This window comes from Megalobrama amblycephala, linkage group LG14, assembly GCF_018812025.1.
Source record: "Megalobrama amblycephala isolate DHTTF-2021 linkage group LG14, ASM1881202v1, whole genome shotgun sequence".
Classification (NCBI taxonomy): domain Eukaryota; kingdom Metazoa; phylum Chordata; class Actinopteri; order Cypriniformes; family Xenocyprididae; genus Megalobrama; species Megalobrama amblycephala.
In genome coordinates, this window is record NC_063057.1 from 6,163,569 (window position 1) to 6,179,154 (window position 15,586).

Here is a 15,586-nt window from a genome sequence, read left to right on the forward strand (position 1 = left end):
TTAAATGACTCCAGAAGATGCTGAACAACTACTGCTTTTTTGCCCTTTTTGGACAGCTGTCACTCTTTGCATTTTTTGGTAGAAAAGAGGAGTGTGAACTTTCTTCTCATCTCAACATGTTTGGAGCATCATGAGGGTGAAAAAGTGATGAATAAGTTTTACATTTTGGGTGAACTATTCCTTTAATTTGAAATGAACACTTCTATCAGTAATGGTAAAACTATAGCTTGGTCCTGCTCGAGTTGGTTTTGGTATGTTTTGGCTTAGTCGACGTCTTTTTCCTGTGTCCCAGAGCTCATTTAAAAACTCCACTCGAAGGAAAAAACGGACGTCGTTCAAAAGAAGAGCCAGCAAAAAGGGCACGGATGTGAGTAGATCTGATTCCTGTCCTGTCCCTCCTTTTAAATGATGCCACAATGTCTTCTGAGGGCCTTTCTTCCCTTAACTCCTGCTCAGTGATCATCTGTCCCCACAGCTTACTACTGCAATGTGTGTGTGTGTGTGTGTGTGTGTGTGTGTGTGTGTGTGTGTGTATTTGTGTACAAACGTGTGCATTTATTTGAAGTATAATGAAGTGACTTTGAAATGACAGGAGTCAAAATGGCGTCCGTTCATGCTGAAGCCGCTGCCCTCACCGCTGATGAAACCAGTGCTGGTGTTTGTCAACCCCAAGAGCGGCGGAAACCAGGTGATGCACTGTATAGAGAGACTGATAGAGGAGTTATCTGTCTGTCTGTCATTCTATCTATCATTCTGTCTGTCTGTCGTTCTGTCTGTCTGTCGTTCTATAGTTCTGTCTGTCTGTCACTATCTATCGTTCTGTCTGTCTGTCTGTCTGTCACTATCTATCGTTCTGTCTGTCGTTCTGTCTGTCTGTCTGTCACTGTCTATCTATCATTCTGTCTGTCTATCGTTCTATAGTTCTGTCTGTCTGTCACTATCTATCTATCATTCTGTCTGTCTGTCGTTCTGTCTGTCGTTCTGTCTGTCTGTCACTGTCTATCTATCATTCTGTCTGTCTGTCGTTCTGTCTGTCTGTCTGTCACTGTCTATCTATCATTCTGTATGTCTATCGTTCTATAGTTCTGTCTGTCTGTCACTGTCTATCTATCATTCTGTCTGTCTGTCGTTCTGTCTGTCGTTCTGTCTGTCTGTCTGTCTGTCACTATCTATCATTCTGTCTGTCTGTCGTTCTATCTATCATTCTGTCTGTCTGTCTGTCTGTCACTATCTATCATTCTGTCTGTCTATCGTTCTGTCTGTCTGTCATTCTGTCTGTCTGTCACTATCTATCGTTCTGTCTGTCTGTCGTTCTGTCTGTCTGTCTGTCTGTCACTATCTATCGTTCTGTCTGTCTGTCGTTCTGTCTGTCACTATCTATCATTCTGTCTGTCTGTCATTCTGTCTGTCTGTCACTATCTATCATTCTGTGTCTATCGTTCTATAGTTCTGTCTGTCTGTCACTATCTATCGTTCTGTCTGTCGTTCTGTCTGTCTGTCTGTCACTATCTATCGTTCTGTCTGTCTGTCGTTCTGTCTGTCTGTCTGTCACTATCTATCATTCTGTCTGTCTGTCGTTCTGTCTGTCTGTCTGTCACTATCTATCATTCTGTCTGTCTGTCATTCTGTCTGTCTGTCACTATCTATCATTCTGTGTCTATCGTTCTATAGTTCTGTCTGTCTGTCACTATCTATCGTTCTGTCTGTCATTCTGTCTGTCTGTCACTATCTATCATTCTGTCTGTCTATCGTTCTGTCTGTCTGTCATTCTGTCTGTCTGTCACTATCTATCGTTCTGTCTGTCATTCTGTCTGTCTGTCACTATCTATCATTCTGTCTGTCTATCGTTCTGTCTGTCTGTCATTCTGTCTGTCTGTCACTATCTATCGTTCTGTCTGTCTGTCGTTCTGTCTGTCTGTCTGTCTGTCTGTCACTATCTATCTTTCTGTCTGTCTGTCACTATCTATCGTTCTGTCTGTCGTTCTGTCTGTCTGTCTGTCTGTCTGTCACTATCTATCTTTCTGTCTGTCTGTCACTATCTATCGTTCTGTCTGTCGTTCTGTCTGTCTGTCTGTCACTATCTATCATTCTGTCTGTCTATCGTTCTGTCTGTCTGTCATTCTGTCTGTCTGTCACTATCTATCATTCTGTCTGTCTATCGTTCTGTCTGTCTGTTATTCTGTCTGTCTGTCATTATCTATCGTTCTGTCTGTCGTTCTGTCTGTCTGTCACTGTCTATCTATCATTCTGTCTGTCTGTCGTTCTGTCTGTCATTCTGTCTGTCTGTCTGTCACTGTCTATCTATCATTCTGTCTGTCTGTCTGTCACTATCTATCATTCTGTCTGTCTATCGTTCTGTCTGTCATTCTGTCTGTCTGTCACTATCTATCGTTCTGTCTGTCTGTCGTTCTGTCTGTCTGTCTGTCTGTCTGTCACTATCTATCTTTCTGTCTGTCTGTCGTTCTGTCTGTCTGTCTGTCACTGTCTATCTATCATTCTGTCTGTCATTCTGTCGTTCTGTCTGTCTGTCTGTCACTGTCTATCGTTCTGTCTGTCATTCTATAGTTCTGTCTGTCATATCATTCTGTCTGTCTGTCTGTCACTATCTATCGTTCTGTCTGTCATTCTATAGTTCTGTCTGTCATATCATTCTGTCTGTCTGTCTGTCACTGTCTATCGTTCTGTCTGTCATTCTATAGTTCTGTCTGTCATATCATTCTGTCTGTCTGTCTGTCACTGTCTATCATTCTGTCTGTCTGTCACTGTCTATCATTCTGTCTGTCATTCTATCATTCTGTCTGTCTGTTGTTCTGTCTTTCATTATGTATATCTGTCGTTCTATCGTTCTTTCTGTCTGTCTGTCTTGTTCTATCTATTGTTTTGTCTGTTGTTCTATCCTTCAGTCTCTCATTCTGTCTTTCTGTCAGTAGTTCTATCATTCTGTCTCTCTTTCTATCTATCGTTCTGTCTGTCATTCTATCGTTCTGTCTGTCTGTCTGTCACTGTCTATCATTCTGTCTGTCTGTCACTATCTATCGTTCTGTCTGTCTGTCTGTCTGTCACTGTCTGTCTATCATTCTGTTTGTCATTCTATCGTTCTGTCTGTCCGTCTGTCACTATCTATCGTTCTGTCTGTCTGTCACTGTCTGTCTGTCGTTCTGTCTTTTATTATGTATATCTGTCGTTCTATCGTTCTTTCTGTCTGTCTGTCATTGTATTGTTCTGTCTGATGTTCTATCGTTTTGTCTGTTCTATCTATTGTTCTGTCTGTCGTTCTATCATTCTGTCTATCTGTCGTTCTGTCAGTAGTTCTATCATTCTGTCTGTCTTTCTATCTATTGTTCTGTCTGTCATTCTGTCGTTCTGTTTGTCGTTCTATCATTTTGTGTCTTTCTATCTATTGTTCTGTCTGTCATTCTATCGGTCTGTCTGTCATTCTATCGTTCTGTTTGTCATTCTATCATTCTGTCTTTCTATCTATCGTTCTGTCTGTCATTCTATCGTTCTGTTTGTCATTCTATCATTCTGTGTCTTTCTATCTATCATTCTGTCTGTCATTCTATTGTTGTGATTGTCTGTCATTCTAGCATTCTGTCTGTCGTTCAATAGTTCTGTCTGTCATTCTATCTGTCTGTTGTTCTGTCTTTCTGTCTGTGTCATTCTATCGTTCTGTCTGACGTTCTGTCTGTCTGTCTGTCACTATCTATCATTCTGTCTGTCTATCGTTCTGTCTGTCTGTCATTCTGTCTGTCTGTCACTATCTATCATTCTGTCTGTCTATCGTTCTGTCTGTCTGTTATTCTGTCTGTCTGTCATTATCTATCGTTCTGTCTGTCGTTCTGTCTGTCTGTCACTGTCTATCTATCATTCTGTCTGTCTGTCATTCTGTCTGTCGTTCTGTCTGTCTGTCTGTCACTGTCTATCTATCATTCTGTCTGTCTGTCTGTCACTATCTATCATTCTGTCTGTCTATCGTTCTGTCTGTCTGTCATTCTGTCTGTCTGTCACTATCTATCGTTCTGTCTGTCTGTCGTTCTGTCTGTCTGTCTGTCTGTCTGTCTGTCTGTCTGTCTGTCACTATCTATCTTTCTGTCTGTCTGTCGTTCTGTCTGTCTGTCTGTCTGTCACTGTCTATCTATCATTCTGTCTGTCATTCTGTCGTTCTGTCTGTCTGTCTGTCACTGTCTATCGTTCTGTCTGTCATTCTATAGTTCTGTCTGTCATATCATTCTGTCTGTCTGTCTGTCACTGTCTATCGTTCTGTCTGTCATTCTATAGTTCTGTCTGTCATATCATTCTGTCTGTCTGTCTGTCACTGTCTATCGTTCTGTCTGTCATTCTATAGTTCTGTCTGTCATATCATTCTGTCTGTCTGTCTGTCACTGTCTATCATTCTGTCTGTCTGTCTGTCACTGTCTATCATTCTGTCTGTCATTCTATCATTCTGTCTGTCTGTTGTTCTGTCTTTCATTATGTATATCTGTCGTTCTATCGTTCTTTCTGTCTGTCTGTCTTGTTCTATCTATTGTTTTGTCTGTTGTTCTATCCTTCAGTCTCTCATTCTGTCTTTCTGTCAGTAGTTCTATCATTCTGTCTCTCTTTCTATCTATCGTTCTGTCTGTCATTCTATCGTTCTGTCTGTCTGTCTGTCACTGTCTATCATTCTGTCTGTCTGTCACTATCTATCGTTCTGTCTGTCTGTCTGTCTGTCTGTCACTGTCTGTCTATCATTCTGTCTGTCATTCTATCGTTCTGTCTGTCCGTCTGTCACTATCTATCTATCGTTCTATCTGTCTGTCACTGTCTGTCTATCATTCTGTCTGTCTGTCGTTCTGTCTTTTATTATGTATATCTGTCGTTCTATCGTTCTTTCTGTCTGTCTGTCATTGTATTGTTCTGTCTGATGTTCTATCGTTTTGTCTGTTCTATCTATTGTTCTGTCTGTCGTTCTATCATTCTGTCTATCTGTCGTTCTGTCAGTAGTTCTATCATTCTGTCTGTCTTTCTATCTATTGTTCTGTCTGTCATTCTGTCGTTCTGTTTGTCGTTCTATCATTTTGTGTCTTTCTATCTATCGTTCTGTCTGTCATTCTATCAGTCTGTCTGTCATTCTATCGTTCTGTTTGTCGTTCTATCGTTCTGTTTGTCGTTCTATCATTCTGTGTCTTTCTATCTATCGTTCTGTCTGTCATTCTATCGGTCTGTCTGTCATTCTATCGTTCTGTTTGTCATTCTATCATTCTGTCTTTCTATCTATCGTTCTGTCTGTCATTCTATCGTTCTGTTTGTCATTCTATCATTCTGTGTCTTTCTATCTATCATTCTGTCTGTCATTCTATTGTTGTGATTGTCTGTCATTCTAGCATTCTGTCTGTCGTTCAATAGTTCTGTCTGTCATTCTATCTGTCTGTTGTTCTGTCTTTCTGTCTGTGTCATTCTATCGTTCTGTCTGACGTTCTGTCTGTCCTTCTATCTTTTGTTCTGTCTGTCTATCAGTTGAATCTATCGTTGTCATTCTTTCTATAATTCTGTCTGTCGTTCTGTTTGTCTGTTCTATCTATCTGTCTGTCTATCTGTTGTTCTATCATTCTGTCCATCATTCTGTCTATCATTCTGTCTGTCGTTCTGTCTGTCTGTTCTATCTGTCATTCTGTTTTTCTACCTGTCTGTCATTCTGTCTGTCGTTCTGTCATGCTATCAGTCTGTCTGTCACTCTGTTTATTGTTCTTTCTGTCTTTTGTTCTGTCTGATCTTCTGTCTGTGGTTCTCAGGGGACTAAGCTGCTGCAGATGTTCATGTGGATCCTGAACCCTCGGCAGGTGTTTGATTTGTCTCAGGGAGGGCCCAGAGAAGCGTGAGTCTCTCGGTTTCAGCGTTCTCTTTCATTCCGTTTCAGATCATCTCTCCCTCCCTTAATGCGCTTTAACCCACCATTTCTTTGTCCTGACCACATTAATTATGTAGTCGTTGGATCTCAGCAGTGCTGTGTTCTGTGAGGGAGTTCAGTGTTCTAGAAGCTTCTCTCCCCGCTGCCCACTGCCTCAGTTTGTCTCAGTAATTGAGCCGTGAGGCAGCACAGCACAGGCGCTCTGATGGGCTCTAGCGATGACAGAGAGAGAGAGGGAGAATTAAGATGGGAGGGCAGACACAGCTGGGCGGCTGGGGGCTTTTCTTTGGAGCTGTCTGACAGAGCTGTGATTAAACTCCTATTAAAACAGAAAACCAACACACACACACACACATGCAATGGCCCGCAAAATATTTAATCCACACTTAAAAATGTCTGAATGTCTTTGCATTAGAGGGAAAAAAGAGAAAATATCAAACCGAGTGGCATTTATTTCAAAGAATTACATTTTAAGGTCAAACAAATTAATGTTTTTAAGTGTTACATGATAAAACAATAGATTACATGTTCAAAATGAAGACAAAATGTATTTTGTGTATAGTTAATAATGTGTTTTGAACCACACTTGTGGTTACTCTATTAGGAGAACTGACTTCATACATCTGCTAAAAATCACCATTTGGTTAAAAGTCAGCGTGTTAACATTATTTATTGCTTTAGGTACTATCAATGAACAACACTTATTGCATTTATCAATGTAGGTTAATGTTAATTTATAAATATACTATTGTTCATTGTTAATTCATGTTCGTTTATAATACATGAACGAATGTTAGGTGGCTTACACAACCTTAAAATGTAAAAAGAATTTAGAAATTAACATTAAAAAATGCCATAAAAGTATTGTTTATTGTTAGTTCATGATTCCTAATGAATTAACTAATGTTAACAAATAAAACTTTTGTGTAAAGTGTTACCAATGTCATTGCAAAATGTCTCAGAAAAGTTAAATTCTGAGAAAATGATACTTGCTTTGATATTTTATCTAATGCAGTGAATTTGTCATTTGTAAATGTGTCTTAAAGGGATAGTTCACCCAAAAATGAAAATTGTCATCATTTATTTACCCTCAAGTTGTTCCAAACCTGTATGAATTTCTTTCTTCTGCTGAAAAAAAATTACTATGGAAGTCAGTGGGGTCCATCAGCTGTTTGGTTTCTGACATCCTTCAAAATACCTTCTTTTGTGTTCAGCAGATGAAAGAAATTCATACAGGTTTGGAACAACTTAAGGGTGAGTAAATGACAGAATCTTCATTTTTGGGTATCCCTTTAAGTGTCCAAATACTGTAAACAGCTGTTATGTTTGGATTTTTATGCTAAATGGATGTTAATTAGCATGCTAATTGATTTCAAATGCATCGGTAACAAATATCACTATTGTTTCCCTCTGTCCATCAGGTTGGAATTATACAGGAAAGTGCCAAATCTTCGCATCCTTGCCTGTGGAGGAGATGGAACGGTAAGGTGCAGTGCATGTTGGGATGATCAGATATGAGGAAGTTTAGACATTTTGGACGCACCTCCCTCTGGTGACAAATGTGTGGAACGACAATGAACTGAAAAGTAACAAGCAGTGGCGAAACACTGTAATTAGCTAATGGTGGGTCTGTGGTTTGCAGTGTCGGTTAATTTCAAGATCTATGACTCATGCAAAATGTAACTTGGATTTCCTGAGTGCTTTTGGCATTTCTAACCCTGAATGAGTAGTTTGTCTTCTTTTGTCTAGGTGGGCTGGATTCTGTCAGCCTTAGATGAACTACAGATGAACCCACAACCCCCTGTAGCTGTGCTTCCTCTTGGTACAGGAAATGACCTTGCCAGGACTTTGAACTGGGGAGGGGTGAGTCAATTAAATTAACGGATTAGTTCAGTTCAGAATTAAAATTTCCTGATAATTTACTCACCCCCATGTCATCCAATATGTTTATGTCTTTATTTCTTCAGTCGAAAAGAAATTAAGGTTTTTTAGGAAAACATTCCAGGATATAGTGGACAATGGGGTTCAACGGGTTGAAGGTCCAAATTGCAGCTTCAAAGAGCTCTACACGATCCTAGACGAGGAATAAGGGTCTTATCTAGCAAAACGATTCGCTCATTTTCGAAAAAAAAAAAAAAATGTATATACTTTTTAACCACAAATGCTCGTCTTGCACTGCTCTACGATGTGCCACACATTACATAATCACGTTAGAAAGGTCACACGTGACGTAGACGGAAGTACCACGGTAGGGCGAAAAACTCCATCTCATTTTCTCCTCCAACTTCAAAATCATCCGGCATCGTTGTTTTACCTTTTTTCGTAAAGGGCGTTTTATTTAATCTTTTATCTTTGCACGTTTGCTTTGTAGACACTGGATCAATACTTCCGCCTACGTCACGCATGACCTTTGCAATGTGATTACGTAATGTGTGGCGCATCACAGAGCAGTGCAAGACAAGCATTTGTGGTTAAAACGTATATATATATTTTTTTTTCTTTAGAAAATGACAGATCAGTTCACTAGAATAGACTCGTATTCCTCGTCTGAGATCATGTAGAGCTCTTTGAAGCTGCACTGAAACTGACATTTGGACCTTCAACCCATTGAACCCCAGTGAAGTCCACTATATAGAGAAAAATCCTGGAATGTTTTCCTCAAAAACCTTCATTTCTTTTCGACTGAAGAAAGACAGACATAAAAATCTTGGATGACATGGGGGTGAGTAAATTATCAGGAAATTTTAATTCTGAAGTGAAATAATCCTTTAAATGATAAATAAATAGTTTTATAACACATATGCTTTCTCCTCTCTTAGTTAGGGGGCACGTTTTTCTTACGATTGCTAGTGGAAATCACCATTTCCTCATGCAAACATGCTGCAATCACAGAAAGTTGACATCCATCACACATTTCACCCTCATCTCACTCATGAAATGCTGAATAAAAGCACCTTTGTAATTTATTTGGTTTGTTTTAAACCACACAAGAGCGTTTGAAAGCAAACAGCATTAGCTGGATATGATCGGGCTGCTCTGATTGGCTGAGAGGCTGTAATTGTGCAATTGGCCAGCTAAGTGGTTGTCACTGATAAATGCCGCTCATTATTTTCCATTATACTCTGACCGTGTGCCTGGAGAAACACTGGCCTTGGAATCTGGAGTGTCTCTCTCGTTTTTTTCCCTGTGTTTTCCACGCTTCAATTGAAACTCTATTATTAGCAATGAAGCGGGTATAATGATCCTCACTGTCTACTCTGAACATTTGAATTGATGGTATGATCAAGTACTGTGTTTATGCCACGAGTAAATAGCCCTTTACATACATTAGCTGTGTTATGTAAGGTAAGACCTCTCAACTCAACATGATCTCTTCATATTCCAGGGTTACACAGATGAGCCGGTGTCTAAGGTCTTGTGTCACGTGGAGGACGGCACGGTGGTGCAGTTGGACCGCTGGAATCTGCAGGTGGAGCGTTCGGCTGCTCAGCCGGAGGAGGGCACGCAGAAGGTGATCGCTGCATTCGTGCTGACACGAGGATATATGTTACGCTCAGGGCTTGACATTAACACCTGCCAATTGCGGGTGGATTTCAGCAGTGGTGTGTAATGCAGTCACTCATACTAGCCACTTTTGCGTGTCGAATTTGATATATAATACATTTTACAATTGTATTCTTTTAAAAACGCCTCTGAAATGATAAATTAAGTGCAATGTAGTGTTGTCAAAAATATTGATTTTTGATGAAACACTTCCAATAGTCATTTTCAGCAGAGTAGATGCACAATACCAATTCTCACTCTCTCATCTCTCTGACAGAGAGTCGACACACAAACCCGCCTCCCCTCACTCAGAAGTTTCATTTGCTCCGGATGAATATTGTTGGTGTTACAGGGCTTGAATTTCGGCGTTGGATTGCACGTATTGTGCTTACGTTTACTCATTCCCGCAGATTTTGTGCTCACACCTAAAGTGCGCTCACTCTCACATCTCTTTTTTGCTGCTTGTTGCGCTTAAACAGTCAAATACACACAAAATAATGGCGAGTAATAATGTTAACACAGATATATTTTAAAGGTGCCATCGAACGTTTTTTTACAAGATGTAATATAAGTCTAAGGTGTTCCCTGAATGTGTTTGTGAAGTTTCAGCTCAAAATACACCATAGATTTTTTTTTATAAATTTTTTTAACTGCCTATTTTGGGGCATCATTAAATATGAGCCGATTTATGCTGCGCGGCCCCTTTAATTCTCGTGCTCTCCGCCCACGGAGCTCGCGCTTGCTTTAAAGAGCATAAACAAAGTTCACACAGCTAATATAACCCTCAAAATGGATCTTTACAAAGTGTTCGTCATGCAACATGTCTAATCGAGTAAGTACAGTGTTTATTTTGATGTTTGCATTTGATTCTGAATGAGTTTGAGGCTGTGCTCCATGGCTAATGGCTATTGCTACACTGTTGGAGAGATTTATAAAGAATGAAGTTGTGTTTATGCATTATACAGACTGCAAGTGTTTAAAAAATGAAAATAATGACGGCTCTTGTCTCTGCGTATACAGTAATAAACGATGGTAACTTTAACCACATTTAACAGTACATTAGCAACATGCTAACGAAACATTTAGAAAGACATTTAGAAAAGTATCATGATATCATGGATCATGTCAGTTATTATTGCTCCATCTGCCATTTTTCGCTATTGTTCTTGCTTGCTTACCTAGTCTGATGATTCGGCTGTGCACAGATCCAGACGTTAATACTGGCTGCCCTTGTGTAATGCCTTTCATAATGTTGGGAACATGGGCTGGCATATGCAAATATTGGGGGCGTACACCCCGACTGTTACGTAACAGTCGGTGTTATGTTGAGATTTGCCTGTTCTTCGGAGGTCTTTTAAAAAAATGAGATTTATATAAGAAGGAGGAAACAATGGAGTTTGACACTCACTGTATGTCTTTTCCATGTACTGAACTCTTGTTATTTAACTATGCCGAGGTAACTTCAATTTTCAATTCGATGGCACCTTTAAATAAATGTAAACGTGTAACAATATAATGGATCCGTGCGCCATGTCTTAAAGTGACAGCAGCCTAATATACCTGCTGCCAAATTATGAGATAATATTAAAATTATCTATATGGCAGTTTTTCCCTATGGTATCGATGTGGCCAGTGAAAAGGCTGAGTGGCTAGTAACTTTGGAAAACCACTAGCCACAGTGGCTGGTGAGCAAAAAAGTGAATGTCAAGCCCTGGTTGCGTTTATACGCTGCTGATATTACAATGTGTCTCTTTGTTGTCTGTTATCAGCTTCCTCTAAACGTGTTCAATAACTACTTCAGCCTCGGCTTTGATGCCCACGTCACCCTGGAGTTCCACGAGTCTAGAGGTTTGTTATTTGCTAATTTTAAAATTGAATTACCTTACTTGAAGTGGATGGATGTGTTGAATATGCTAATGAGGATAGAATAAATTCATTACAGTCGCAGTCAATACATTTAAAACGTATATAAACATAAAAATTAGCTTTTATGTGTAAATGTGAAGTTCACAGGTCAAGCTGTTGAACACCGAACAGCTCTTGATGTGTATAGTAAATGTGGGCGAGCATATGTCAATATGATGACCTCATAGCCGTGATGATTCTGAACGGTGGGCTGGATTGTGAGCTTCAGCGTATGTGTGGCACATTGAAACCTTTTATTTCAAAAAAGAGCAAGGAAAGAATAATTCCTGTTTTCAATGATCTGGCCCTTTTAGAATGAGCTCTCGACTCGCATTATTTGCTGCACACATGTGGCATTTAATAAAATGTCCTTGCTGGCCGAGATTTTTATGTATCTGTTCTTTCTCGTTCTCTTTCATGCACATAATCATTTGTGTCGTTGTGTTCCTTCACAGAAGCCAACCCCGAGAAATTCAACAGTCGCTTCCGTAACAAGATGTTCTATGCAGGGGTAGGCAGAGTTCCTGTCTGACAGAAGAAGTGTGTGTTTAAGTGTGTGTGCGTGTGAGTGAGAGTGACTCTCAGTTTTGTCCCCTCAGGCGGCTTTCTCCGACTTTCTCCAGCGGAGCTCCAGGGATCTGTCTAAGCATGTCAGAGTGGTGGTGAGTATGAAACTTCACCTGAAACTCCAGTTCCTGTCTGCTCATGCTATCTTTCCCAGCATCCACCTAATAATTGAATTGAATTGAATATTCAACATGTTGTAATTATTTCTCTTCTGCATACTGGCAGTGTGATGGTACGGATCTCACACCCAAGATCCAGGAACTGAAGTTTCAGTGCATCGTCTTCTTAAATATTCCCAGGTGGGGTGCAAAAATAAGGGTCAATCTCAGGAAAAGCCATTTATGTGTTTTTATCACTCTGGTAGTGTCGGTGCCTTACATTAAATATAAAACAACTTTCAAAACATGTTTTTCTGCCAAGCCTGGTACATTAGAAATGTGTCTGGGTTGAAGGTCAGTACAAAACATCTAATAATGGCCCTCGCTAACACATTGTTTTTGTTCTTAGTGCCAAGAAAAAACAATTCCGTACAAATATATTACTGTGATATTTTTCGCATAACAGTGTTTAAATGTTGAGTTCGAAAAAGTTCATTATAATAAGTGTGGCTATAATGAAGTACTGTTAATCTGCTGACTTCTGTGATGTCACTTCCTTAAATATGATTTTAGAAAGGTCAAACCAATATTTTAAACCATCCACGGAGGGAAATGTTACAGAATAATAGGGTTGGGCAGAAGAAAGAACAATTTCTTCATTTTCTTGGAAACTGCATAGAGCCTGACATACTGTAGGCTGAAAGCATTTATTTTAATTAGATTTTTTTTATTTTAACATTTATTATTTATTTAGTTTTTGTCACGGATTGCACAGAGACAAAAAGGTAAGATCCAAGTGCAGCTTTAATGGGGTAATCCAGAAACGTAATCCACAAACAGGCAAGGGTCAAAATCCACAGAGACAGTCCATACAAAAAACAAGGAAAACACAAAGAAAACCAAAACGGAGAAAACCAGAAACATCCATGAAAACACCATAACAAAAGCAGAAACAAACCAGGTATAAATAGACAGACACTAATGAACAAACACAAAACAGCCGGGTGCAATGAACGGGATAATGAGTCCGGGAAGTGGGTTATGGGAATTGTAGTTCAAAAGTGTGGTGAGAAGTAGTCTGTGTTGGAGTGCCCTCAGGTGGCTAAATAGGGCACTCCAACTGGTGATCATGACAGTTTAGAAGTTTTTCACCCAATATGAAATATAATGGTGATGAAAAGGGTCATGCAAACTGATTCTAATGAAAAACATTTAAGCTTTTAGTTAATTTGTTTTTAAGCTTTTCATTTGAATTACAATTGCATGCCAATTAAAGTTCAAATTGTTGTTAATTATATCAGTAGTAAGTCATAGGGTCACAATTTTGCCACAAATTGCATGTTTCCTGAGAATGAGCCATTTTCAGCGGATCTACATTTACATTTATGAGCTGCATGATTCTGGATAAATTGAGAATCGCTCTTTTTTTTTTTTTTATTCTTCCACGGTTCTGAATAGACAGCTAATCAAAATAACATGCACTTTACTACAGATTCTGACAAAGTGTTAATTGCTGCTGTCTTTTTAAAAGATATCTAATTAATTTGAATGAATTATTGTTTTAAAAAATCGTTTTGAATAAATGATTCATTCATAAAGACTTCACTTGTTTCATTACTGGATGAATCTCTTGAGTGAATGATTCAATGACAAATACATTTTTAACATACATTTAACATTTTTAATATACTTGTCGCCAGCTACTGGTGTAACGATGTAATTGACACAATCTTTATTTGAAGCATCAAGTTAGTTTCAAATGGCGATTTACTCTATTTTGATCACTACGGTAGACATCAGTGTTTATATCTGAACTATAAACTTTTATCCCAGTACTTCTATGATACTTTTAATGATTGTAACACAGAAATAACGATACTGTGTGGTTAAAAAGGCTGTTTGTGAAGCTGTTTCATACCTAAACACGACAACAGCTCTCTCTGGATCAGCAGCGGCGCAAACACAGATTTGAATGTTCGTTTTGATCGTACTTGTCAAAGGTTTAAAAGACACAGGAGAATTGTTGTCATTTAGGAATAAGATTGCATGGATGATTGAATCGAGATTGCGGTCTATTAATCGATTAATCGTGCAGCTCTGTCCCAGTTTTTACCTAATGATTCATTCAACATTTTTTAAATATGTCACCAGGACTGTCTTTTTTTATGTACCTCATTAAACGCTGTACTCTCTCTGTAGGTACTGTGCTGGTACCATGCCATGGGGCAACACGGGTGACCACAGAGATTTTGAGCCTCAGAGGCATGACGACGGCTGCATCGAGGTGATCGGTTTCACCATGGCCTCTCTGGTGAGCAATTGGCGATTGGCTCTTTTATTTAGAAGGCGGGACTTAATCTGCCATATTGCACGTTGCACATTCTCCCATTCATTGTAATATGAGTGCACTGTTGTCATGTTGTCAAATTGTGTCCCCCCCCAGGAATCGGGTCTCCTTTAGGACCCAGGCGGTAATGTTAAAAAATACTACCCATTAAAAGTCAGTTGAACCAATGGGATCACTCGGGTCCTAAAGGAGAACTGATTCCTGGGGAGACTCAATTTCTCACCACACCGTCTTTGTATATTTAAAGTATTTGACGCAGCTTTAAGGCTTATGGCTTACATGCATTTCCCTGTCTTCACCACAAGGCGGCGCTGCAGGTGGGCGGTCACGGCGAACGACTGCATCAGTGCAGAGAGGTCGTCCTCACCACCTTCAAGACGCTGCCCGTGCAGGTGGACGGCGAGCCGTGTCGCCTCGCGCCCTCGACCCTGCGCATATCGCTGAGGAACCAGGCCAACATGGTGCAGAAGAGCAAGAGACGCACGTCTGTGCCGCTGCTGAACGAGTGAGTCACACAAGTACTACTTACTTCACTCATGCACCAGTGCAAAATACATTATGCATATGTGGATGTGCAAGATGATGTTTGAAATGCATGTGTAAAGGTTTTTATCTTGGTTTTAACTTGTTTGTTTCACACATTTTTTATGTTTTGATCTCAGATTCATGCATATTATGAAACTTACTTGGTGATTTGAATGATGAACCTGAACTAACCTAGTCCTGTTATTACAAGGTCAAATATTTAGAGACGGACTTTGACACACAGTCATGAGGGTCTTTTTATGGTTTTCTTGTTATAAAACAACAGTGACAAGAACAAGATCAGTGGATTCCCACATTTTGATTTGGCAGATAAGTTTTAAAAATCATATTTTATAAACATTATATAATAATATTAGGGCTGTCAAAATGAATGCATTAATGCATGCGATTAATGCTTTTCAGTTTAACATGTTAAAAATATTTAATGCAGCTTCCTTTTTTTCCATCATCCTTTGGCTAGCGTTACATTATATGATCACGCTCTTATTCATGCAAATGCTTTTAAACCATTTAAGCACAAAGACACAAAAGTCTGTGAATCTCCTGTCTGTGTGACTCATGTGCACAGAAAGCCATTTCAGACAGCACTTAAACGGACGAAAACACACAGTTATACAAAAATGCCCATCTTAAATGAGTTAAATAAAATCTTAAAGAGTTGAGAAAATTGGATGCGTGTCAGATCTGCGTCAT

The 15,586-nt window shown here is 39.4% G+C and overlaps 1 protein-coding gene across 12 annotated transcripts in view; it reads left to right on the plus strand.

Annotated features, from left to right (window-relative positions):
• Positions 1-15,586, plus strand: part of dgki (diacylglycerol kinase, iota) — a 64,715-nt gene that overhangs the window by 37,618 nt on the left and 11,511 nt on the right. For all 12 annotated transcript variants that reach the window (XM_048154917.1, XM_048154918.1, XM_048154911.1 and 9 more), the window contains exons 9-20: positions 293-367; positions 593-688; positions 5,772-5,854; positions 7,309-7,369; positions 7,637-7,750; positions 9,273-9,398; positions 11,200-11,278; positions 11,791-11,846; positions 11,935-11,997; positions 12,128-12,201; positions 14,200-14,311; positions 14,653-14,852. In XM_048154917.1, coding sequence (XP_048010874.1) covers positions 293-367; positions 593-688; positions 5,772-5,854; positions 7,309-7,369; positions 7,637-7,750; positions 9,273-9,398; positions 11,200-11,278; positions 11,791-11,846; positions 11,935-11,997; positions 12,128-12,201; positions 14,200-14,311; positions 14,653-14,852 — 1,139 coding nt within the window. The remainder of the gene's footprint in view (positions 1-292; positions 368-592; positions 689-5,771; positions 5,855-7,308; positions 7,370-7,636; positions 7,751-9,272; positions 9,399-11,199; positions 11,279-11,790; positions 11,847-11,934; positions 11,998-12,127; positions 12,202-14,199; positions 14,312-14,652; positions 14,853-15,586) is intronic.